General features: G+C 45.9%; 1 protein-coding gene across 3 annotated transcripts in view; it reads right to left on the bottom strand.

Annotated features, from left to right (window-relative positions):
- The window catches only part of nphp3 (nephronophthisis 3), a 28193-nt gene extending 5081 nt beyond the window's left edge, over positions 1 to 23112 (bottom strand). The window contains exons 1-25 of one of the 3 annotated variants that reach the window (XM_071329077.1): positions 22925 to 23050; positions 21863 to 22295; positions 21300 to 21425; positions 20764 to 20914; positions 20212 to 20364; positions 19126 to 19259; positions 18646 to 18806; positions 17841 to 17997; positions 16678 to 16752; positions 16168 to 16335; positions 15696 to 15799; positions 15345 to 15603; positions 14901 to 14998; positions 14523 to 14625; positions 14069 to 14151; positions 13724 to 13862; positions 12402 to 12566; positions 12101 to 12195; positions 11843 to 11965; positions 11424 to 11613; positions 9585 to 9826; positions 9387 to 9462; positions 9011 to 9138; positions 5466 to 5706; positions 4913 to 5038 (exon numbers count right to left, since the gene is read on the bottom strand). In XM_071329077.1, coding sequence (XP_071185178.1) covers positions 4913 to 5038; positions 5466 to 5706; positions 9011 to 9138; positions 9387 to 9462; positions 9585 to 9826; positions 11424 to 11613; positions 11843 to 11965; positions 12101 to 12195; positions 12402 to 12566; positions 13724 to 13862; positions 14069 to 14151; positions 14523 to 14625; positions 14901 to 14998; positions 15345 to 15603; positions 15696 to 15799; positions 16168 to 16335; positions 16678 to 16752; positions 17841 to 17997; positions 18646 to 18806; positions 19126 to 19259; positions 20212 to 20364; positions 20764 to 20914; positions 21300 to 21425; positions 21863 to 22186 — 3621 coding nt within the window. In that variant the 5' untranslated portion in view covers positions 22187 to 22295; positions 22925 to 23050. Of the gene's footprint in view, positions 1 to 4912; positions 5039 to 5465; positions 5707 to 5851; positions 5885 to 9010; positions 9139 to 9386; positions 9463 to 9584; positions 9827 to 11423; positions 11614 to 11842; positions 11966 to 12100; positions 12196 to 12401; positions 12567 to 13723; positions 13863 to 14068; positions 14152 to 14522; positions 14626 to 14900; positions 14999 to 15344; positions 15604 to 15695; positions 15800 to 16167; positions 16336 to 16677; positions 16753 to 17840; positions 17998 to 18645; positions 18807 to 19125; positions 19260 to 20211; positions 20365 to 20763; positions 20915 to 21299; positions 21426 to 21862; positions 22296 to 22924 lie in introns of those variants that run through there. The other 2 variants (XM_071329079.1, XM_071329078.1) reach the window with 2 other exon arrangements.
- Positions 23113 to 26127: the final 3015 nt, after the last annotated feature.

Consider the following 26127-nt stretch of genomic DNA (forward strand, 5'->3'; position numbering starts at 1 on the left):
GTCTGGGGAGTTTCCTGGCCATGGACCCAAAATATCGATGTTTTGTTCCCCGAGCCACTTCCTTATGGCAAGGTGCTCCATCATGCAGGAAAAGGCATTATTCGTCACCAAACTGTTCCTTGACAGTTGGGAGAAGTTGCTCTCGGAGGATGTGTTGGTACCATTCTTTATTCATGGCTGTGTTCTTAGGCAAAATTGTGAGTGAGCCCACTCCCTTGGCTGAGAATCAACCCCACACATGAATGGTCTCAGGATGCTTTACTGTTGGCATGACACAGGACTGATGGTAGCGCTGACATTGTCTTCTCCGGACAAGCTTTTTTCTAGATGCCCCAAACAATCGGAAAGGGGATTCATCAGAGAAAATGACTTTACCCCAGTCCTCAGCAGTCCAATCCCTGTACCTTTTGCAGAATATCAGTCTGTCGCTGATGTTTTTCGCCGTACTTCCGGCGCCGAAAAGAGATGGCCGCCTCGCTTCGCGTTCCTTGGAAAATATGCAGTATTTTGTTTTTTTATGTGTTATTTCTTACATCGGTACCCCAGGTAATCTTAGGTTTCATTACATACAGTCGGGAGGAACTACTGAATATACGATTAACGTCAACTCATCATCGTTCCTACCAGGAATATGACTTTCCCGAAACGGATCCAGTGTTTTGCCTTCCACCCAATACAATGGATCTGATCCCAGCCGGCATCAGGGATTGCAACGTGCTCTGCTTCACGGAAACATGGCTAACTCAAGAGACGCTAACGGAGTCGGTGCAGCCAGCTGGTTTCTTCATGCATCGCGCCGACAGAAACAAACATCTTTCCGGTAAGAAGAGGGGCGGGGGGGTATGCCTTATGATTAACGAGACGTGGTGTGATCATCATAACAACACACAGGAACTCAAGTCATTCTGTTCACCTGATCTAGAACTCCTCACAATCAAATGTCGACCGCATTATCTACCAAGGGAATTCTCTTCAATCATAATCACAGCCGTATATATTCCCCCCCAAGCAGACACATCGATGGCCCTGAACGAACTTTATCTGACTCTTTGTAAACTGGAAACCACACACCCTGAGGCTGCATTCATCGTAGCTGGGGATTTTAACAAGGCTAATCTAAAAACAAAACTCCCTAAATTCTATCAGCATATCGATTGTGCTACCAGGGCTGGAAAAACCCTAGATCATTGTTATACTAATTTCCGCGACGCATATAAGGCCCTCCCCCGTCCCCCTTTCGGAAAAGCTGACCACGACTCCATTTTGTTGATTCCAGCCTACAAACAGAAACTAAAACAACAAGCTCCCGCGCTCAGGTCTGTTCAACGCTGGTCCGACCAATCTGAATCCACGCTTCAAGACTGCTTCGATCACGCGGATTGGAATATGTTCCGCATTGCGTCCAACAACAATATTGACGAATATGCTGATTCGGTGAGCGAGTTCATTAGGAAGTGCATTGACGATGTCGTACCCACAGCAACGATTAAAACATTCCCAAACCAGAAACCGTGGATTGACGGCAGCATTCGCGTGAAACTGAAAGCGCGAACCACTGCTTTTAACCAGGGCAAGGTGACCGGAAGCATGACCGAATACAAACAGTGTAGCTATTCTCTCCGCAAGGCAATCAAACAGGCTAAGTCCCAGTACAGAGACAAAATCGAGTCGCAATTCAACAGCTCAGACACAAGAGGTATGTGGCAGGGTCTACAGTCAATCACGGATTACAAGAAGAAAACCAGCCCCGTCGCGGACCAGGATGTCTTGCTCCCAGACAGGCTAAACAACTTTTTTGCCCGCTTTGAGGACAATACAGTGCCACTGACACGGCCCCCTACCAAAACCTGCGGGCTCTCCTTCACTGCAGCCGAGGTGAGTAAAACATTTAAACGTGTTAACCCTCGCAAGGCTGCAGGCCCAGACGGCATTCCCAGCCGCGTCCTCAGAGCATGCGCAGACCAGCTGGCTGGTGTGTTTACGGACATATTCAATCAATCCTTATCCCAGTCTGCTGTTCCCACATGCTTCAAGAGGGCCACCATTGTTCCTGTTCCCAAGAAAGCTAAGGTAACTGAGCTAAACGACTACCGCCCCGTAGCACTCACTTCCGTCATCATGAAGTGCTTTGAGAGACTAGTCAAGGACCATATCACCTCCACCCTACCGGACACCCTAGACCCACTCCAATTTGCTTACCGACCCAATAGGTCCACAGACGACGCAATCGCAACCACACTGCACACTGCCCTAACCCATCTGGACAAGAGGAATACCCATGTGAGAATGCTGTTCATCGATTACAGCTCAGCATTTAACACCATAGTACCCTCCAAACTCGTCATCAAGCTCGAGACCCTGGGTCTCGACCCCGCCCTGTGCAACTGGGTCCTGGACTTCCTGACGGGCCGCCCCCAGGTGGTGAGGGTAGGTAACAACATCTCCACCCCGCTGATCCTCAACACTGGGGCCCCACAAGGGTGCGTTCTGAGCCCTCTCCTGTACTCCCTGTTCACCCACGACTGCGTGGCCATGCACGCCTCCAACTCAATCATCAAGTTTGCGGATGACACTACAGTGGTAGGCTTGATTACCAACAACGACGAGATGGCCTACAGGGAGGAGGTGAGGGCCCTCGGAGTGTGGTGTCAGGAAAATAACCTCACACTCAACGTCAACAAAACAAAGGAGATGATTGTGGACTTCAGGAAACAGCAGAGGGAGCACCCCCCTATCCACATCGACGGGTCAGTAGTGGAGAAGGTGGAAAGTTTTAAGTTCCTCGGTGTACACATCACGGACAAACTGAATTGGTCCACCCACACAGACAGCGTTGTGAAGAAGGCGCAGCAGCGCCTCTTCAACCTCAGGAGGCTGAAGAAATTCGGCTTGTCACCAAAAGCACTCACAAACTTCTACAGATGCACAATCGAGAGCATCCTGTCGGGCTGTATCACCGCCTGGTACGGCAACTGCTCCGCCCACAACCGTAAGGCTCTCCAGAGGGTAGTGAGGTCTGCAGAACGCATCACCGGGGGCAAACTACCTGCCCTCCAGGACACCTACACCACCCGATGTCACAGGAAGGCCATAAAGATCATCAAGGACAACAACCACCCAAGCCACTGCCTGTTCACCCCGCTATCATCCAGAAGGCGAGGTCAGTACAGGTGCATCAAAGCAGGGACCGAGAGACTGAAAAACAGCTTCTATCTCAAGGCCATCAGACTGTTAAACAGCCACCACTAACATTTAGCGGCCGCTGCCAACATACTGACTCAACTCCAGCCACTTTAAAAATGGGAATTGATGGAAATTATGTAAAAATGTACCACTAGCCACTTTAAACAATGCCACTTAATATAATGTTTACATACCCTACATTACCCATCTCATATGTATATACTGTACTCTATATCATCTACTGCATCTTGCCATCTTTATGTAATACATGTACCACTAGCCACTTTAAACTATGCCACTTTATGTTTACATACCCTACAGTACTCATCTCATATGTATATACCGTACTCTATACCATCTACTGCATCTTGCCATGCCGTTCTGTACCACCACTCATTCATATATCTTTATGTACATATTCTTTATCCCTTTACACTTGTGTGTGTGTATAAGGTAGTAGTTGTGGAATTGTTAGGTTAGATTACTTGTTGGTTATTACTGCATTGTCGGAACTAGAAGCACAAGCATTTCGCTACACTCGCATTAACATCTGCTAACCATGTGTATGTGACTAATAAAATTTGATTTGATTTGATTTGGAGAGAAGTGGCTTCTTTGCTGCCCTTCTTGACACCAGGCCATCCTCCAAAAGTCTTCGCCTCACTGTGTGTGCAGATGCACTCACACCTGCCTGCTGCCATTCCTGAGCAAGCTCTGTACTGGTGGTGCCCCGATCCCGCAGCTGAATCAACTTTAGGAGACGGTCCTGGCGCTTGCTGGACTTTCTTGGGTGCCCTGACGCCATCACAACAATTGAACGGATCTCCTTGAAGTTCTTGATGATCCGATAAATGGTTGATTTAGGTGCAATCTTACTGGCAGCAATATCCTTGCCTGTGAAGCCCTTTTTGTGCAAAGCAATGATGACGGCACGTGTTTCCTTGCAGGTAACCATGGTTGACAGAGGAAGAACAATGATTCCAAGCACCACCCTCCTTTTGAAGCTTCCAGTCTGTTATTCGAATTCAATCAGTATGACAGAGTGATCTCCAGCCTTGTCCTCATCAACACTCACACCTGTGTTAACGAGAGAATCACTGACATGATGTCAGCTGGTCCTTTTGTGGCAGGGCTGAAATGCTGTGGAAATGTTTTTGGGGGATTCAGTTCATTTGCATGGCAAAGAGGGACTTTGCAATTAATTGCAATTAATCTGATCACTCTTCATAACATTCTGGAGTATGTGCAAATTGCCATCATACAAACTGAAGCAGCAGACTTTATGAAAATTAATATTTGTGTCATTCTCAAAACTTTTGGCCAAGACTGTACAATTCACTTGAAAAAGGAAAGCAACCTGGGAAATATGCAAATAAAGCTTTATTGTAGGTAGTGTGTTAATTTAACACAGAAAAGTGTGGACCCATATAGACACTGGAACAGTGTTAAATGTAACACTCAGTGTTGATTTAACACTGGAGAATTTGCTGTGTAGTACACAAAAGATCTGGGTTTCAAATACATAAAACAACAATCAAAAACGTTATTTGTGCCTGTTTGAGCTTGCCTAGCTTAATAAACCAATAGAAAAAGTCAAAACTGCAAATCCCGCCCTTCTGGCACTCCAGGCAGACTCAAGCAAACGCTTAAAAGTATTTGAAAGTATTTTTCAAGTATTTGAACACAGGTCTGTTACGCAGTTTACGGTTAGAAGTGTTGGTCCTCTCACCAGGTGGCAGTAGAGTACAGCCAGGTTAACCAATGCTGTGGCCACACTGGGGTGTTTAGGTCCAAAACTCTTCTCCCTGATGTCCAGAGCGAGCTCATACAGAGGAACAGCCTTCTCCAGCTTCCCCTGGACAACACAAACATCTCCCCTGTCAGCCTCGCGAATCAGGATTACACACAAGCTACAAGCGAATAGAATTTGAGGCGAGTGAGGAACAAGAATTCAAGATCTCTAGGTTAACTTTCAAACAGCAATGCACATAAAGTTACCAGACATGGGACGGTTAATCTTATATCTGGAGTGGACTAAATGCATTTGAATGTATACTTTAAACAATTTCCAGCAGAATTTCTGGGGAACCCATTTTTTGGGGAAGAATTTCTCACAACCCCACCCCAAATCTAAAAATAAGGACACAACACCCCCCCAAGGGTTACAATCCCGACTTCGAATCCCACTGCTTTAATGTATAACTTACTCTTCGTTTTAACGCTTTATAGGGTCTGTTCAACAGCCCCGTGGTGGCTTTGCTAGACACATCTCCTAAACTCACCCTGCGTTTGTAGAGCATTGCCAGGTGTTTCAGGGTGTAGGCCAGGGAGGGGTGGTCAGGGGACAGGGCTCTCTTCCGGATGTCCAGGGCTCTTTCGTACATGTCCTCTGCAGTCTCGTACTCTCTCCTCTCAGTGTGTAGGGCCGCTAAGTTGTTGAGGGACTGGGCACAGTCAGGGTGGTCCGGCCCCAACACACGCTGACGCATCTCCAGAGAACGAGTCAGGAACACTTTGGACGCCCTGGACACAGAGAGAGGCCTCGGTTCAAATACTATTTGAAATCGTTCAAATACTTTAAAAACGTTTCTAGTGTGGTTAGAGTAGCTAGCTAGTGAAATACATTAAAAAAAACAAATAAAATTGAAAAGCATTGGTTAAACTTTACCTTCTTTCATTTGGCAATCAAATATAACAACAGCTGTAAAGTGGAGGGTTTGAAAAAGTTAATTAGTAAGTAAGCCTTCCGTAAGCCAGAACAACGCATTAGGGCATAAACCCGTACGTACTGTACGCCCCCTTGACAGGACGCTAGTCTAAGGCAGGGCCTTACCCCCAATACATCTCCTTAAAGGACAACGCCACCCCAAAAAATATATTTTGGTATTTGTTTCATTAGTTCATTGTTGATAAAGTCCCAAAATGTGTTTCATGTCAGCAATCAAGTTATGTGCCTTTCAAAATACAGAAATCTGGCCCGCATGATGCATTTGGCATCATATGATGCAAAACGCAGCATCATATGTGACCTGTTTCAGGAAGCTAGGCGTATGTCGCACATCACTACTTCAAAATGAGTATTTTTGGCAGAAATGCCTTCTGGAACATTCATGTGCCTTAATAACAAACTTGTATGACATCTGTAAATACAAATACATTTGTTGGTTTAGCCACGGAAAAAGACAGGAACCTTCCCATTAGCAATGATTGGCTGAGATTAGGCCTGTGGCGGTCACGAAATTTTGTCAGCCGGTGATTGTCAAGCAAATAACTGTCGGTCTCACGGTAATTGACTGTTTATGTTAATTAACACATTTAGCATCTCCTGTCTTCCAAACATAGCCTGCAAGCCATTTTAAAAAGCCTACAAGCCATTTTAAAAAGCATAATAAATCCATGTAATATAGCCTACACCTTCACAATAAATCCATTATTTATTTTAGACAGATCTAAGCATGATATGAAGAAAACGTAGTCTATTTCAGAAGAAAAGAACAGCATACTCTGAGTTGTCCTTAGCTTTACAAACAAAACGGAGTTAAAAGGGTTCTAGTCTGCCGAAAAGCGTTCATCCATGTATACGGTCAAGAGTCTAGCTACATTTTCAGATATTACACATTTCAAATTTGGTCAAAATTTGTTGTTGTTGTTGTTTTCATTGCAAGTTAAAGCGTACTGTTAGCTAGCTAGCGAACGTTAGCTTGCTGGCTCACTAACATTAGGTGTATGATCTAGTAATATTATTTGTATCTCAGAAATCCATTTGCATTGCTAGTTATAGCCTAGCTAGACAGCTAACATTGAACCTAGTTGGATGTGGCTGGGGGGTGGTTATAGCATTTCTTTCACATGACCCATCAATTTAGACAAGTGTGTCTGGTAGGGTTGTGCCGACATGGCCATACTCGTATTCCTAATTGTATCCGTAAATTGACAGTTGATAGTCATCGGATGATACTTGTGATCGGAAAAAACAGAAATGTTTTAATATGCGTAAATAGAGCTTTGCAAAATACCTCCCTGCACATTCTCACTGCAAAAAAAGTGGCAGATTAGGAGCAGCGAGTGGACAGCTGGATGTGTGTTAGTGAGTGCTCAGTTTGCAGTCGGCAGCCAAGTTTGCTGTTACTCAGTCAGAATGTGCATTAGCGTTTCATCTATTTTTACTACCCTTGCCCCACTTGTTAGATATTATGCACCTTGACAGCAAACGTCATTGCCATACTAGCAATCTAAATGAGGAGACCGAAAACATGCAAGGAAAAGTGATCGGGTAAACGATGAAGCGAGTGGACAGAGAAATACGGCTTCACTCTATCCAATCAGAGCAGCAGGATCAATGTACAGCCCGCCCTTCTCTTTACAGACAGGAAAACTAGCCAGTTGAGTTATTTAGACCACGCACATGACTGACTCAAAGAGAGTACAATATGTTTTAGAAACTCTGTGACTGACACGAGAAATATGCGTGCTGGCAACCGATCACAGATAATTACAAAAAAATACTCGGATCATAATCGTATCCAGAAAATTGCCCATATCCGTTACGACACTCATTTTGTGTCGACTACATGGCACACCCCTAGTGTCTGGGTAAGCATCATCTAATAATTATAAAATATTTACACAATATATTTATCTGGACACTTTCTATTTTTGAGTTTGCTACTATGCAAATATGCAAGCAACCATTTCACTGTATCGTTTACACCTTCTGTATCCTGTGCATGTGGTAATGTGAAGAACAACATGACCTGCACAAAAGTTAGATTAGGATACAGAATAGGCCAAGGACTATATAAACTATATTTTTACCTGGAGTTTTTCCCTATTGTAGGCTACTATTTTTACCACTTTTAGTCTTTAAATATTTGGTTGTTTACTACAGTACCTTACTCACTCTGTTTAGCATATGGCCTCACATGTGAATCCTTAAAGAGACGGGTGGGGCTAAGGCTTAAGAGAGTGTGAATGATGCTGAATGGGTAGGCTTAAGAGGGTGTGAACGATGCTGAATGGGTGTAGACAAAGAAGAGCTCGCCAGTAGGTGTACCAAAACATTCCAGGACCTTTTTCTCAAAAGTGGGGTTACAAGTTGATCAACTTTCAAAGCAGAATTACTGTCCCATTGTTCCTCAAATGCAGTGTATGATATACAATTTCCTAGCTCTGAGTCTGTACTTTTATCCAATGTAAAAAAAAAACACAATTTAAAATTTTACTACATACAGTATGACCGAATCGAGGCGGTCGGTCACATATGATAAGAAATGCATCATATGGGCCAGATTTCTGTATTTTGGAACTATATTAACAATGGACTAATGAAACAAATACCAAAATATTTCTTTTAATGCTAAATGCCATGCAGAGGCATCATATTTCACAGGTCCCATATTTAGGGCCATATAAATCTGTGATATTTATTGCCTGATTCCATAGAGTTTTTTCCTAAATTAGATTTGCTCCTTTTTGTTTTTCCTGGTTTCCATTTTTCAGAAAACAACCAAATGTTATGTTTTTAAGTCCACAACCATGTTTAAACCACTTTTGAGGTCTGGGAAAAATCTAATAATTTGGGATTTTGGGGTGTAGTTGCCCTTTAATGTAAATAAGCACCAGCAAGAGACCATTGTTTGGTTAGCTATCGATATGTCTCTAGCGCTCATGTGATTGCAAAGTTTGCAAAACAAATGGCCACTGGATTGATGCAAATAATCATGATATTACTCTGCCAGGTAGGTGTAGACTACTTTGTATCCTTAGGTTATCCTTAGCATCATCGCTAACAGCTACACAAAGTGTAGATGTGTAAGGACTGACTCACTCCAGGTTGTTCTGGAGGTAGTAGAGGACTCCCAGCTCGTTGAAGGTCTTGGCACAATCTGCTGTGTCTTTACCCAGAGTCAGCTCCTCTAACTGGAGGGCTCGCCGACGCAGCAGAGTGAAGCCATACTGCAGAGATAGAGACACAGTCAATTCACTATTAATGTATACACATTACACACAACTACACATGAACACACACACTAAAGCCATTTTGCAGAGAGAGACGCGTGTGTAATATGTATGCATTAGATCTGTCATTTTAGGCGAAATTTGAAAAAAAGTGATCCAATCCTTAATTAACGCACGCATGCACGCACACACACAAAAAAGCCTTAAAGCAGGAGGGACAACCAACCATACTAATGTGTCCTCACCATATGGCCTTTCTGGCGGGCAGTCTTTTGGCGAATCCTCACAGACCTCTTCCTCAATTTTTCAGCTTGCTCATACCTGTTAACAGATGACCCATCAATCACAAAGCAACTTTACTTGAAACAGACCCACCCACACACCTCCCTTCACACTCACTCACTCACTCACTCACTCACTCACTCACTCACTCACTCACTCACTTGTTCTGTTTCTGGTAGAGCATGGCCAGGGAGTCCAGTTCGCGCGCCACACAGGCGTGGTCTGAGCCGTAGGCGTTCTCACTGATCTCCAGGGCCTGCTTGTAGAACTGCTCTGCATTGCCATACTTCCTCCACTGGACATAAACCCCGGCCAGCTGGTGTAGGGACAGGGCAACACTGGGGTGGTCCGGGTCCAGGGCCGTCTCCCGGATCTCCAGAGACCTCTGTAAGGGAGCTACCGCCTGGAGAAACATGGATGGATGGACACGTTTATCATGTAGTACGTCGACAGCATGACAACATACAGTGTATTTCGGAAAGTATTCAGACCGCTTCCCCTTTTCCACATTTTGTTACGTTACGGCCTTACTCTAAAATGTATTAAATATTTTTTTCCCTCACACTCTGACAGAGCTCGCGAGTTCCTCTGTGGAGATGGGAGAACCTTCCAGAAGGACAACCATCTCTGCAGCACTCCACCAATCAGGCCTTTATGGTAGAGTGGCCAAATGGAAGCCACTCCTCAGTAAAAAGGCACATGACAGCCAACTTGGAGTTAGCCAACAGGCACCCAAAGGACCATGATAAAAAAAAAGATGAAACAAAGATTGAACTCTTTGGCCTGAATGCCAAGCGTCAGGTCTGGAGGACACCTGGCACCATCCCTACGGTGAAGCATGGTGGTGGCAGCATCATGCTGTGAGGATGTTTTTCAGCGGCAGGGACTGGGAGACTAGTCAGGATCGAGGGAAAGATGAACGGCGCAAAGTACAGAGAGATCCTTGATGAAAACCTGCTCCAGAGCGCTCAGGACCTCAGACTGGGGCAAAGATTCACCTTCCAACAAGGCAATGACCATAAGCACACGGCTTCGGGACAAGTCTCCGAATGTTTTTGAGTGGCCCAACCAGTGCCGACTTGAACTTTTTTATTTTTTATTTTTTAATTTATCCCCTTTTCTCCCCAATTTTCGTGGTATCCAATCGCTAGTAATTACTATCTTGTCTCATCGCTACAACTCCCGTACGGGCTCGGGAGAGACGAAGGTCGAAAGTCATGCGTCCTCCGAAGCACAACCCAACCAAGCCGCACTGCTTCTTAACACAGCGCGCCTCCAACCCGGAAGCCAGCCGCACCAATGTGTCGGAGGAAACACCGTGCACCCGCCCCCCTCGGTTAGCGCGCACTGCGCCCGGCCCGCCACAGGAGTCGCTGGAGCGCGATGAGACAAGGATATCCCTACCGGCCAAACCCTCCCTAACCCGGACGACGCTAAGCCAATTGTGCGTCGCCCCACGGACCTCCCGGTCGCGGCCGGCTGCGACAGAGCCTGGGCGCGAACCCAGACTCTGGTGGCGCAGCATAGCACTGCGATGCAGTGCTCTAGACCACTGCGCCACCCGGGAGGCTCCGACTTGAACCTTGATCGAACATCTCTGGAGAGATCTGAAAATAGCTGTGCAGCCAAGCTTGTAGTGTCATACCCATGAAGATTTGAGGCAGTAATTGCTGCCAAAGGTGCTTCAACAAAGTACTGAGTAAAGGGTCTGAATACTTATGTACATTTGATATGTTTTTTTATTTTGAATAGATTTGCAAAAATGTCTAAAAACCAGTTTTTGCGTTGTCATTATGGGGTATTGTGTGTAGATTGATGAAGGGGGAAAAAAACCAATTTAATCAATTTTAGAATAAGGCTGTAACGTAAATAAATGTGGAAAAAGTCAAGGGGTCTGAATACTGTCACGTACCCATAGAACAGAAATCCCCATTTCAAATCAATGGGTCTGTACTGGGTGGAATGGCGGCCATTTTACTACCCACTTTCTACGCACATACCTGACTGAGCAGGCCCAAGTCTTTGAGGAAGCGACCCAGTGTCTCATACAGGTTGCCCAGCCTGATCATGCTGTCCTCACTCTCACAGCTCTTCTCATAGTGCTTCAGAGAGTCAAAGTACTCAGTGGCCATGGAGCTCTTGTCTTTGCCCACATACTGCCAGTAGGCCAGCAGCTCAGAAAAATGGCCCCTAGGAACACCAACCGACATATCAGAACTTTAATCGATGTCTACGGTTCCTGTTTATCTCACTATTGCACATGTGAATCAAGGTGAATTCTGTGCACAGATCAATCACCGATACAAATGCAATAACAACATAGGAGAATATACTACTCCCCAGACGAAGTCAAAAACCAAAAGACATAGAAAGTAACAGTAGAATGGAAAACAGTCTCATTGTGATATAGAAGTCTGACCTCTTGTAGAGGTTCTGGGAGACAAAGAGGTTAAGGAGGCTGAGCTGCAGCTTGGCCCTGTCCTCCTGCTGCTGGAGTAGCCAGGGCAGCTCGTCTGCCACCCGCCACGTCACCCTGTCCTGACTTAACACACACACACACACGTTAAATACACACCAACACTTACTGTGTCGTCAAAGATGAAGTCTAGTCACCATTGCTAATATTAATTCTATAACATAACATGATGCTGGTCATGTCACTAGTGGTTGGCCAGACCTGAGTTGCTGGCTGAAGTAGTGGATGAGCTTCTCTCTGTAGGCAGGAGAGCAGGTCCCTCCATCCATAAACTCCAGCCGGACGGCCTCCGCAGCCTAAACCACAGAGACGGTGTCAACAGAAAGCCCGTGTGAAGCCTCTCACTTACATTGAACATCATTGAGTTTCAGAGATGGAGAGACTATTACACACACACACGGGACATAAACACTTCATGCGCAAAAACTGCTGCCAGTGGACTAAACAGGGGGATTTCAATGCTCTCATCCTATGGTGTCTGTAGGGGAGACCGAAAGCTAACCTGTAGGTGCTGGAACCTGATGAGTCCACAGCCTAGGCCTACAATACAGAGTCTCTGTAGGGTGTAGAGGAGGGAGGAGAGGACAGGCAGGCCCAGGTCTGGAAACACGGCCAGCACCTCAGACTCACTCACACCGTTATGACTGGCACACACCAGACACAGCATCTGAGGGAGGGAATCAACACACACACACACACACACACACACACACACACACACACACACACACACACACACACACACACACACACACACACACACACACACACACACACACACACACACACACACACACACACACACACACACACACACACACACACACGAAGGAAAGCAGAACAGATAATCAGCTTCAACATTCTTCGGAAAACCCTTGATGTCACATTCTAAATAAAAGGCTTGTGAAACTATTCTGGTGGTTAGTGGTACAACAGAATGTCCCACCACCTTCCAAATGCAGTTAGGTTAAGGTATTGGCGGGTAACAATGTCTATTTTACCAGCCACGTTGGTGGGTGGACCAAAAAGTACATTTTAGGCTCTGGTCTTCATCCCAAATGGCATCCTATTCCCTATATAGTGCACTACTTTTGACCATGTACTTTTTTTTCTTCCCCCCCCTCTTTTCGCCCCAACTTTGCCATATCCAATTACAATCTTGTCTCATCGCTGCAACTCTCCAACGGGCTCGGGAGAGGCGAAAGTTCAGTCATGCGTCCTCCAAACCGCGCTCCTTAACACCCGCCCGCTTAACCCAGAAGCCAGACGCACCAATGTGTCGGAGGAAACACTGTTCAACTGACAACTGGAGTCAGCCTGCAGGCACCCAGCCCGCCACAAGGAGTCACTAGAGCGTGATGAGCCAAGTAAAGCCCCCCAGCCAAACCCTCCCCTAACCCGGACAACGCTGGGACAGTTGTGCACCTCCCTATGGGACTACCGGTCACGGGCCGATTGTGACACAGCCTGGGACCGAACCCAGGTCTGTAGTGATACATCAAGCACTGCAATGCAGTGCCTTAGACCGCTGCGCCACTAAGGGGGCCTTGAAATGCAACAATGTTGCTGAGAATTTTCCTGCACAGCAGGAAATGCAAACCTGTAGTGTATTTGAGTTTCAAAAAGGCTTCTAAAGTTTGTAATTTCTATAGAAATTTCAGACTAGATTTGCCCTAACAAAAAATGTATCAACCCCTACAAAAATGTCCATTGATTATAGTCCAAATAATAATTCACATTTCCTGTTACTGCAGGATTATTTTCCTGCTGATGCAAATGAAGATCCTACATCTGTAGTGGTGAAGGATTGGGATGGTCCCTTACCTCTCTCATGACGTGTCTCTCCCCGTCTGTGCTGAGAGAATCTAACACCACCTTGAGGCCCAAGCTGTACAGAGACATGGTGTCCTGACACAGCAGACACTGCTCTAGAGTCCTCTCCAACGACCAGGCACACCTACAGCTGGGACATAACGCAACACATCTATAGACAATACCACACACACACACACACACACACACACACACACACACACACACACACACACACACACACACACACACACACACACACACACACACACACACACACACACACACACACACACACACACACACACACACACACACACACACAGAGACACGCCCACACACACACAGTTTACTCACTTGGTGATCATCTTGGCTAGCAGGGTGACATACAGGGCGTTACATGTGGATGCAGAGCGACAGTGTCTCTCCAGTTTCTTATCCTGTTGAACGGACAGACACACAGCCACTGTTTGACACACACACATCTTCTCGTCATGGAGTTAAAGGGGAAGTTCAGTATTTTATTAATTGATGTTAGATGGTTCCCCACCCGGAAAGGAGTCCATGGACCAGAAGAAACTGTAAGCAATGGTTTGATTCTTTTGAAACAGCCACTACAAACTTCCGCTAATTTTAAACACCGCTAGCTAAAAATGTAATGGGAGTGATGGGGGCAAGCGGTGCCTGTTGAAAATTGCATGGTCAAATAAACTCAATTATTTGGTTTGATGTACGTTACTTAAAAGGTGATTTGGCCTTTTTTTACACTGAACTTCCAGTAATAACAAAGTGATATCAGTTTGACACCCGCCTGGTCTTTAGTGAGTTTGACGTCAGCTGCCAGGCACTCGGTGTTGATGACACTCTTCACCTCTCTGGGGTTCAGGGGGTCCAGGTGGAGGGTGGGCCACAGTCTGGGAAACAACAGTCATATCACACAACCACTATTAGGCCACAATACGTAGGCATTACATAGGAACTATATATCATACCCCAAAATACATAGGCACTACATAGGCATTGGGCCTATATAGGCCACACAATACATATATTACATTATACATAGGTGTACCCTTCTTCCAGGCATTACTTAGGCACTACATTAGCAATGCATAGGCATTACATATGTTGACATAGTACTGATCTGGAGTCATTTTATATGGACTAACTGCCAAGTTGTGTACCCTACCTCCAGGCCTGGGGACAGGTCTCCACGTTGACAGACACCACCACTCTGACGTTGACCGGCAGGGGGTCAATCAGCCACTTCATGTGCCTCTCTGCTTGCTGAGGGAAAATACAGCATAATATCAAAGATACAAACCTCAAGAGTAAAAAACTGACCTGTTAACTGATAATATCAAAACAGGGACATCTGGCTACATTCTATGTGCAGTAAATGTTAATTACATGTTGCTAAAAACACATCATATTTACAGAATCTGGCTAAATGATTCAAAATGATTCGAAAACATGTGTAAACACACAATCAATATTTTCTATAAATTTTGATGCGTAAAAAAAAAATATATTGTGAATTTCAAAGTTACAGACATTTCAGTGTTTCCCGAACGACCTCCATTCCCTGACGCGTTCGTCTCTCTACGGTCTTACTGTGGCAGTAGCCTAGTACCTGTATCTGGTCAATGGAGTCGATGATGATGATGATGTTGCCTTGGTGTCTGGAAGACAGTCTCTCTAGCCAGCGAGGGAACTCCTCTAGGATCTTGGAGGGGTCCATGGATAACCCAGAGATGGACCAGAAATGCTGCAGCAGCTTGACAGTGAGGCGTTTAATAATGAGTACAGGCTCAGAGCTGGTGGAAAGAGGTCGCCCCACAAAATGGTACAGGAACAACGTGTTGGGGGAGTGCTTCTGCTGCAGCTCAATCCTGGAGGAAGAATTGAGTTGATTGGTTATTTACGCTTAAGGTCAAATAATGTAAAAGATCGTTTTGAAAATGGATAATGGCTGAGCTCTTACCATTTGGACAGTAGGAGAGACTTCCCAGAGCCGGGTCCCCCTGATACCAGCAGTGGAGGGGTGGGAGGAGGGGCTGCCACCATGTCATTCAGACGATCTATGTACTAAGGACAGAGCATGACATCACCCGTCATGCAGAAGCTCCTCTCGCCCACACAAGCAACCGTTATTACTAAAGTTAATACTCATCTATTACACTTTATCACTGCTAGTCATCATTTGGAATATTTCACCTTAAAGGGATATTTTACTCAAAAACGTATATTTTAGTATTTTGTTGATTTGTCCACTGGTAATGCATTCCAAAGTTTTCAAAATAGAGCATGTTCAGTAGAGAGGAGAAACTGTGACGATGATATGCAAATTCAACAACGAGTAAACTAACCCTTTAGTCACAAAATCCTATAAATAAAATCATGTCTTCCTACTGAGCTAGAGAAAAAGAGATAGAGACAGAGAGCAAGAGCCCCACTTTCTGGAAGCCCAGTTGAGCTGCGGCGCTGCAGGCTTGCTGATAGGCCTCGATCTGCTCCTGCTCATCATGCAGGTCCCACAGCACGTCCCCCAAATCCTCTTCGCGCCCCTCGTCTATCCCCGAATCCTTACCGTCCACGTCACTGCCCTCCAAACCCAGCAGTTCCTGACAGAGAGGGAGGGAGAGAGACAAAGGTACACTACACTCTTAGAAAAAATGGTTCCAAAAGGGTTCTTCTGCTGTCCCCATAGGAGAACCCTTTTGGGTTCCAGGTTTCTACCTTTCGGGTTCCATGTAGAACTTTCTGTGGAAAGGGTTTTACATGAAATCCCAAAAGGGCTACCTGGAACCAAAAAGGTTCTACCTAGAACTAAAAAGGGTTATTTAAAAGGGTTCTCCTACGGGGACAGTCGAAGAACCCATTTCAGGTTATTTTTTTCCCACCTAAGAGTGTATCTAGTATAGTGCACTACTTTTGACCTGGCCCCATAGGGTTTGTAGGCCTACCTGTTTGATTACTTTCTCCAGCTGAGTATAGATCATAGACGCTCCTTCCTCTGGGGAGCCACCATGGTCCACTACCTATGGAAGTGGCACAGTAGTATAATAGCCAGGCTATAGGACATTCATACACCATGGAATCTTCAATTCTGATATTGCCATAAAACACAATACGACAATTTCTGCCAATAGAACAAATCAATCTTTGCATATCACAAACACAACACCCAGTATGCCAGCTCCTTATTCTACCCCTCTGTATATGTATGTATACATAATGGAATTAATATAATATATTTAATATATGATATATAACATATGAATATCTGGAACTGGCATACTCAGCTCAAGATTTTCAGGTGTTGGGGCAGAAGGTAGCCTAGCGTTAAACTGTTTGGTCAGTAACCGAAAGGGCACTGGTTCGAATCCCCGAGCTGACTAGGTGAAAAATCTGTCAATGTCCCCTTGGGCAAATCAAATTTTATCTGTCACATGTGCCGAATACAACAGGTGTAGGTAGACCTTACCGCGAAATGCTTACTTACAAGCCCTTAACCAACAATACAGTTCAATAAATAGAGTTCAGGAAATGTTTAATACATTTTAAAAAATACATGTTTTCCGAAAGTAACAAGATAATTACACAACAATAACGAGGCTATGTACAGCGTGTACCGGTACCGAGTCAATGTGCGAGGGTACAGGTTAGTTGAGGTAATTTGTAAAGTGACTATGTATAGATAATAAACAGCGAGTAGCAGCAGTGTAAAAGTCTTTGAAAATGTTTTGGGCCTTCCTCTGACAACGCCTAGTATAAAGGTCCTGGATGTCAGGAAGGTTGTCCCCAGTGATGTACTGGGCCGTACGCACTACCCTCTGTAGCGCCTTACGGTCAGATGCCGAGCAGTTGCCATACCAGGCGGTGATGCAACTGGTCAGGATGCTCTCGAGCAAGGCACTTAACCCTAATTGCTAAACGTTGTTTTTGCGATACGCAAAGATAGACTTGTTCTACTGACTTCATTATTGACATAGGCCAGTGAAGAGGAGAGAGTAAAAGGTAGGAGGAATTGCAAGGCAGAAAAGCAATGGGTTGGATTCTAACTCATGTCGACTCTGGTATACTAAGCGCTGGACCACGCAGACCACATCCGTATGCCATTGGCTACCTTGACTTTGGCGGCCTTGTCTGCGGCGTTGACCCGCTCCAGCAGTTGTCTGGTGGGGCCGCTGAGAGGGTGGGCCTCCACAGTCCTGAGGTAGAGTACCAGGGGATGACCGTCTGGGTTCTTCACAAAGGCCTCCTCCGCATCCTCCAACACACAACTACACACGCACACACAGAGAAACACACTATAACCTGTTAGAACATGTTACAACATGTTATAGGCTATAACAGCAGCACTTCACATGCCTTTAACCTGGTAGTGCAGAAGAGAGGGAGCCACAGAGAAACTCAAGAGGTTGCCCTGCCTGTGTTCCAATTGGCATCCTATTCCCTATACAGGGCACTACTTTTGACCAGGGCCCATTGGGCCCATGGATGGGTTGGTTGCTTAGCAACAAAACCGAAGGGTGCGCAACTATGGGTCAAAATAGACGGGGTTGGCTTAGATTGTTGACAGCATGTAAACTATATTTTGTCTCCAATATTTATTTAAAATGAGCAATTGTTGTCTATAAAATACATCATTACAGTTGCTGGTTAGCTAGCTAGCAAATTGCAGCCATATTAGCATTGTTGTGACATCAGTCAAAACACCTAAAAACAGACATGTTATCAAGAACAAGACAAAACGAGCTGAAACGAGCCACCTGCGATTCCCCACACGGCAGCGTCTTGTCATTATTGCTAGCTATCTGGCCATCCAGAATCACAACACACTGCCTTCTGCCCCATTGAAGCGGGCGCATTGTTTCATGACGTTGTCAGCAGTACTTGGTCAAACAGTAGTTATATAGGGAATCACTGACCTAGTGATGGAGGATTTAAGGAGGAGCACACACACAGAGCTCCTCTCCATCTCCTGTCTGCGTTCCAGTGCATAGGAGGCTGCACTCTCCTCAGGGAAACAGATGTTCAGGTAGAAATGGCCCAGCCCCTCACACAGACTCCGCAGCCTAGGAGAGTAGCTCTGGGAAGGAAAGGAGACAGGAAGAGAAAGAAAGAGAGAGAAGTGAAGAGAGATGTCTTATATAGCCAGATGAAAAGTACTTAAGGGTGAATTCATTGTCGGGAAGTTAATTAAGCTAGCGCGGTAGACGCTAGTACTTTTCAGACACGGCTAGTAGAAAATCTGAGAATATGACACAGATTTTGGAACCTTGGCTAGTAGAATTCCAAGCAGGTCTACTAGTCGAGCTGGCCAGTGCCCCAAATCCTTAAAGGGATAGGTCACCTGAAAACATTTGAGTGAACTATCCCTTTCATTTCAATCCCTGGTGTACCAGTACCTGGGTGAAGATGTCCAGCTCAGCCTGTGTCTCCTGGGTAGAGATCAGGTAGCAGCGCACCGTGTTGCTCCATAACGCCTGGGACACGTGAGGAGACACCTGCAGCAGACTGGCCACAGCAGCATCCCAGTCATCTGAAAGACACACACACACACACACACACACACACGTGTTTATATACACACACGGACAGATGGACGAACACACACTCACACAACACACACACCCCCTCTGCCAATTACTTTCAACAAGCTTGTAGCAATTAACCCACTTGAACACAAAATTGCCGATAGCGCTAACCCACCCCATAGCCCTTGTGTTCCAAGTGCATTTTTGATTTATTTTATTTCAGTTGAGAACAAGTTATCATTTACAATTGCGACCTGGCCAAGATAAAGCGAAGCAGTTCGACACATACAACAACACAGAGTTACACATGGAGTAAAACAAACATACAGTCAATAATACAGTAGAAAAATAAGTCTATATACAATGTGAGCAAATGAGGTGAGATAAGGGAGGTAAAGGCAAAAAAAGGTCATGGTGGCGAAGTAAATACAATATAGCAAGTAAAACACTGGAATGGTAGATTTGCAGTGGAAGAATGTGCAAAGTAGAAACAGAAATAATGGGCTGCAAAGGAGCAAAATAAATAAATAAATAAATACAGTAGGGGAAGTGGTAGTTGTTTGGGCAAAATTATAGATGGGCTATGTACAGGTGCAGTAATCTGTGAGCTGCTCTGACAGCTGGTGCTTAAAGCTAGTGAGGGAGATAAGTATTTCCAGTTTCAGAGATTTTTGTAGTTCGTTCCAGTCATTGGCAGCAGAGAACTGGAAGGAGAGGCGGCCAAAGGAGGAATTCGCTTTGGGGGTGACCAGAGAGATATACCACATATATACACATATACCGCATGACCACATAGTCGCTAAGATTCTGTACCAGTTGTGTGTGGAGTGGCCTAAACAATAGCTTTACGCCCTCTCAAGAACACAGTTATATACACAAAACACATACAGTATATAACCAGCTGAGACACCAAGGCTCAAATACATACAAATGTGTAAAGATCAAACCCTTGCTTACCTCTGCTGACATTGGCAAACGGTCCCTCCACATCGCACAAGCTGAGGGCAAACTCTGGTCCTCTGAAGGTCTGCTGCAGTTGCATCATGCTGCCCATAGAGGGCTCACTGCCCAGCACTCCACCACCCCAGTAATCACACGGAGTCCCTGCAGCTTGAAACAGGCAAATTAAAGACGACTGTGTCAGCTTTTTGTGTAACTGACGTTTGAGGAATTGAGATGATTGTGAAGCGTTACTTGGTTTTAAGTAAACTGTTCAGCAATATTGGTAAAATCTGGATTTTTAAATACTTTAATTGCACTATTCGTTTCCCCATTTGACTGCATTGAAATACTGGAATTGCCATATTCATTCCTATGGGGCTCTGCATGTGTGAGATGGAGGGTGGCCTTAAAGATATAACGAACGCCGGCTGTGCTCAGTAGATCCCCTGTGACGAACGGTGGTGATTCAACATGTAGAATTTATGGGAAATGGGGGGGGGGGGGGGGGGGGGAAATGACACCCGCTGCTTTTAACCGTTCGTCGGCACAATCTGTTTTGTCCTTTACCTGTGACAGTGGTGCGGTTGTCATCGTCATCCGAGTCATCCGGGTCGTACACCATGATGCCCTGAGCCTGCAGCTGCTGTAGCTTGGCCTCCAAGTCCCTCTTGGCTCGCAGCAGGTCCTGGATCTCCTTCTCTTTGGTCTCCCGGAAGATCTGACATTTAGAGAAGATACTTTTTTTTATTTTTAAATATATATGTTAAGGTATTTAACAATTTTCTTGAACAGATAGAAAATGATAGTGGGGAAAGAAAGAGAGAGGTTGAGTCCAAGAGCAGTAGGCCGGATTTGAATCTATGCCGACACCGTAGACATGTGTGCTGGAGGCTACGGCATTACCGCTAGACTAGCCAGGCCACAGAGGAGAATGTTATGGTTTCATAATGATGAGCCGTAGGTTAAGTAGCTGACTTGAGATCAGAAGGTTGCCGGTTCAAATCCCAGATGGAACATCACACTAGGGTATGGTTACACCCTACTCTCTATTATGTGCCCTACTGTGTGTTTGCCTGGGAGTAACAGCTAGCTATTGGGGATACCTTAAACTGCCGTTTGACTTTGTCCCTGTCGTGCTCAAAGGTGGCGGCTCTCTCCATGGCTTGGTACTTAGCCTCCAGGGCACTCTCCTTCTCTCTCAGGATCTTTTGGTAGGTCTTCTGCAGAGCCTGGAAGAAACATGTCGATCATCACTGTTAGTGACAAGTAGTACAATACGATGACATGGCCAGGGAAGACCTGATCCTAGATCAGCACTCTTATTATGAGACGCTTGATACATGGCCCCTAAACTGGACTCTTGACAGAGGAAATCAAAAGACAGGCTATTGTCTACCTACCTGGCCCCATTCATTGTAAAAGTTCTGGGCCTGTATTTACAAAGAATCTCAGAACAGGGGAATCTTAGACTCTAATCTAGGATCAGTTGTGCATTTTAGATCAGAATGAATAAGATGAGGCTATATGGACAGAGGGTACATTTACATCACATTTTAGTCATTTAGCAGACGGTATTATCCAGAGCGACTTACAGTAGAGTGCATACATTTTCATACTTTTTCGTACTAAATGTCAACCCCTTTTTAAACAGTGGCCCTGCTCTCACCTGCAGCTCAGCTCTCAGCCTCTTGTTCTCCTCGTCCAGCTTGGCCTCCTTCTTCTGCATGGAGGTGATCTCATTGTTCTTGCTGACCCGGAAAATGTCATACTCCTTGCGGAGCCGTTCGTATTCGGCGGTGTACTCCAGGTCCACAGAGCCTGTAGATTTGAAGCTGGCTCCAATCACCCTGGGCCCTCGGCGAAAGGAGCTCCGCAGGAGGCGGGCTTTAGGTTTGACCTCCACAGGTATCTCACAGGCCTCCCCACCCTCGCCCCCATACGCATCCTCTATCACCTCCCCAGGGCTCACCAGGGAGGAGGCTGTACCCATGGTGATGGTGGCTCTGGACCAGGCACTCCACAGTGGCCTTACTGAACTAAACCTTCCAGATGGTCATTGCTGCTCCGAGGGATGAAGCCAGTGATTGGCATGTCATTGGCTGCAACACGCAAGAGGAGGAGTGAGGACCCAACGAGTATGTCTTAGCAAACTCGCTAGCAACCCAATAAATAAAGGGATAATGAATGCATATGGTGGGGGATATATTATAGTAACCGATAACGCACGTGACAAAATTTAGCAACAACAACAGAAATAGAAACCGCTTGCCAGTGAATGTGACAATATTTACGTTTGCATTGATTTTAACTCTGGTCCAGGGCACAACAACATCTCGCGCTGCAACTTCGCTTCTGGTCACGACCTATTTTTAGTATGTGACATTTGAGTCCAAATGTTATTGCTAACACCTGTATAACGTAGCTTTAACATAGCATTAACGTTAATTACATCCGTTTTAATGATGCTAGGTAACATTAGACATCTCGTTAGCTAGCTAACGGTAACCTAACATTACCTGGTATGGCAAGAACGGGTGAGACGGAGATGGAGCCAGATGTGACTGGCTTGCACAGACATAATGGACTGCCTATGGCACGTAACGTTACCTAGCTAACGTTAGATAGCAATACTATTTAGCTATATTGACCTAGCTATATTTCGAATAGTTTGCTAGCATATTGAATGATTCCAATAGCTTTCTTCGAAAGGAGTCCAATAAATACTCACACATAGCTATCCCCGTGGCGTAGCTTCTTCCTGGCTGCCCTGGTAACAAGATATCCTCCCTACGGGTCCTCACCGAAGTCAAAGTAATTTGCGATTCACCCCCCAAAAATCTCAGGGCTGTATCCCAAACACAGAAATACCTCAGGCTTCTGCTCAGGCTCACTGGGTGGATACATTAGGGAGGCTGTTCATTCGGAAGGAATACAGTTTTCTAGCATCTTTTTATGTGATGGTAATACACACTTTTACTATTTGGAAGAATGTAATAAATTGACCCAGACCGCATCCCTAGCCGCGTCCTCAGAGCATGCGCAGACCAGCTGGCCGGAGTGTTTACGGACATATTCAATCTCTTGCTGTTCCTACATACTTCAATATGTCCACCATTGTTCCGGTACCCAAGAAAGCAAAGGTAACTGAACTAAATGACTTTCGCCCTGTAGCACTCACTACTGTCATCATGAAGCGCTTTGAGAGACTGGTCAAGGATCATATCACCTCTGCTTTGCCTGACACACTAGACACACTTCAATTTGCTTACATCCCCAATAGATGCAATCGCCATCACACTGCCCTATCCCACCTGGACAAGAGGAATACCTATGTAAGAATGTTGTTCATTGACTATTGCTCAGCATTCAACACCATAGTACCCTCCGAGCTCATCATTAAGCTCGAGGCCATAGGCCTGAACCGCACCCTGTGCAACTGGGTCCTGGACTTCCTGACGGGCCGCGATGCGTGCTCAGCCCCCTCCTGTACTCCCTGTTCACCCATGACTGCGTGGCCACACGCCTCCAACTCAATCATCAAGTTTGCAGAGGAGACAAACGGTTGTAGGCCTGATTGCAAAACAATGACGAGACAGCCTACAGGGAGGAGGTGAGGGCCCTGGGAGTGTGGTGCCAAGAAAATAACCTCTCACCCAGCATCAACAAAACAAAGGAGCAGATCGTGGACTTCAGGAAACAGCAGAGGGAGCACGCCCCTATCCACTTTGAGGGGACCGCAGTGGAGCAGGTGAAAAGCTTCAAGTTCCTCGGCTTACACATCACTGACGATCTGAAATGGTCCACCCACACAGACAGTGTGGTGAAGAAGGCTCAACTTGTCACCTAAAACCCACAAACTTTTACAGAAGCACAATTGAGAGCATCCTCTTGGGCTGTATCACCGCCTGGTACGGAAACTGCACCGCCCGCAACCGCAGGGCTCTCCAGAGGGTGGTGTAGTCTGCCCAACGCATCACCGGGGGCAAACTACCTGCCCTCCAGGACACCTACAGCACCCGATGTCACAGGAAGGCCAAAAAGATCATCAAGGACAACAACCACCCGAGCCACTGCCTGTTCACCCCGCTATCATCCAGAAGGTGAGGTCAGTACAGATGCATCAAAAACAGCTTCTATCTCAAGGCCATCAGACTGTTAAATAACCATCACTAGCACATTAGAGGCTGCTGCCCATAGACTTGGAATCACTGGCCACTTTACAAATGGAACACTAGTCACTTTAATAATGTTTACATATTTTGCAATACTCATCTCGTATGTACACTGCTCAAAGAAATAAAGGGAACACTTAAACAACACATTGTAACTCCAAGTCAATCACACTTCTGTGAAATCAAACTGTCCACTTAGGAAGCAACACTGATTGACAATAAATTTCACATGCTGTTGTGCAAATGGAATAGACAAAAGGTGGAAATTATAGGCAATTAGCAAGACACCCCCAATAAAGGAGTGATTCTACAGGTGGTGACCACAGACCACTTCTCAGTTCCTATGCTTCCTGGCTGATGTTTTGGTCACTTTTGAATGCTGGCGGTGCTTTCATTCTAGTGGTAGCATGAGACGGAGTCTACAACCCACACAAGTGGCTCAGGTAGTGCAGCTCATCCAGGATGGCACATCAATGCGAGCTGTGGCAAGAAGGTTTGCTGTGTCTGTCAGCGTAGTGTCCAGAGCATGGAGGCGCTACCAGGCCAGTACATCAGGAGACGTGGAGGAGGCCGTAGGAGGGCAACAACCCAGCAGCAGGACCGCTACCTCCGCATTTGTGCAAGGAGGAGCAGGAGGAGCACTGCCAGAGCCCTGCAAAATGACCTCCAGCAGGCCACAAATGTGCATGTGTCTGCTCAAACGGTCAGAAACAGACTCCATGAGGGTGGTATGAGGGCCCGACGTCCACAGGTGGGGGTTGTGCTTACAGCCCAACACCGTGCAGGACGTTTGGCATTTGCCAGAGAACACCAAGATTGGCAAATTCGCCACTGGCGCCCTGTGCTCTTCACAGATGAAAGCAGGTTTACACTGAGCACATAGAGTCTTGAGACGCCGTGGAGAACGTTCTGCTGCCTGCAACATCCTCCAGCATGACCGGTTTGGCGGTGGGTCAGTCATGGTGTGGGGTGGCATTTCTTTGGGGGGCCGCACAGCCCTCCATGTGCTCGCCAGAGGTAGCCTGACTGCCATTAGGTACCGAGATGAGATCCTCAGACCCCTTGTGAGACCATATGCTGACACATGCACATTTGTGGCCTGCTGGAGGTCATTTTGCAGGGCTCTGGCAGTGCTCCTCCTTGCACAAAGGCGGAGGTAGCGGTCCTGCTGCTGGGTTGTTGCCCTCCTACGGCCTCCTCCACGTCTCCTGATGTACTGGCCTGTCTCCTGGTAGCGCCTCCATGCTCTGGACACTACGCTGACAGACACAGCAAACCTTCTTGCCACAGCTCGCATTGATGTGCCATCCTGGATGAGCTGCACTACCTGAGCCACTTGTGTGGGTTGTAGACTCCGTCTCATGATACCACTAGAGTGAAAGCACCGCCAGCATTCAAAAGTGACCAAAACATCAGCCAGGAAGCATAGGAACTGAGAAGTGGTCTGTGGTCACCACCTGCAGAACCACTCTTTTATTGGGGGTGTCTTGCTAATTGCCTATAATTTCCACCTTTTGTCTATTCCATTTGCACAACAGCATGTGAAATTTATTGTCAATCAGTGTTGCTTCCTAAGTGGACAGTTTGATTTCACAGAAGTGTGATTGACTTGGAGTTACATTGTGTTGTTTAAGTGTTCCCTTTATTTTTTTGAGCAGTGTATATACTGTATTCTATCCTATTCTACTGTATCTTAGTCTATGCCACTGACATTGCTCGTCCAAATATTTATATATTCTTAATTCCTTTACTTTAGATC

This window comes from Salvelinus alpinus, chromosome 10 (genome assembly GCF_045679555.1).
Source record: "Salvelinus alpinus chromosome 10, SLU_Salpinus.1, whole genome shotgun sequence".
NCBI classification, from domain to species: Eukaryota; Metazoa; Chordata; class Actinopteri; order Salmoniformes; family Salmonidae; genus Salvelinus; species Salvelinus alpinus.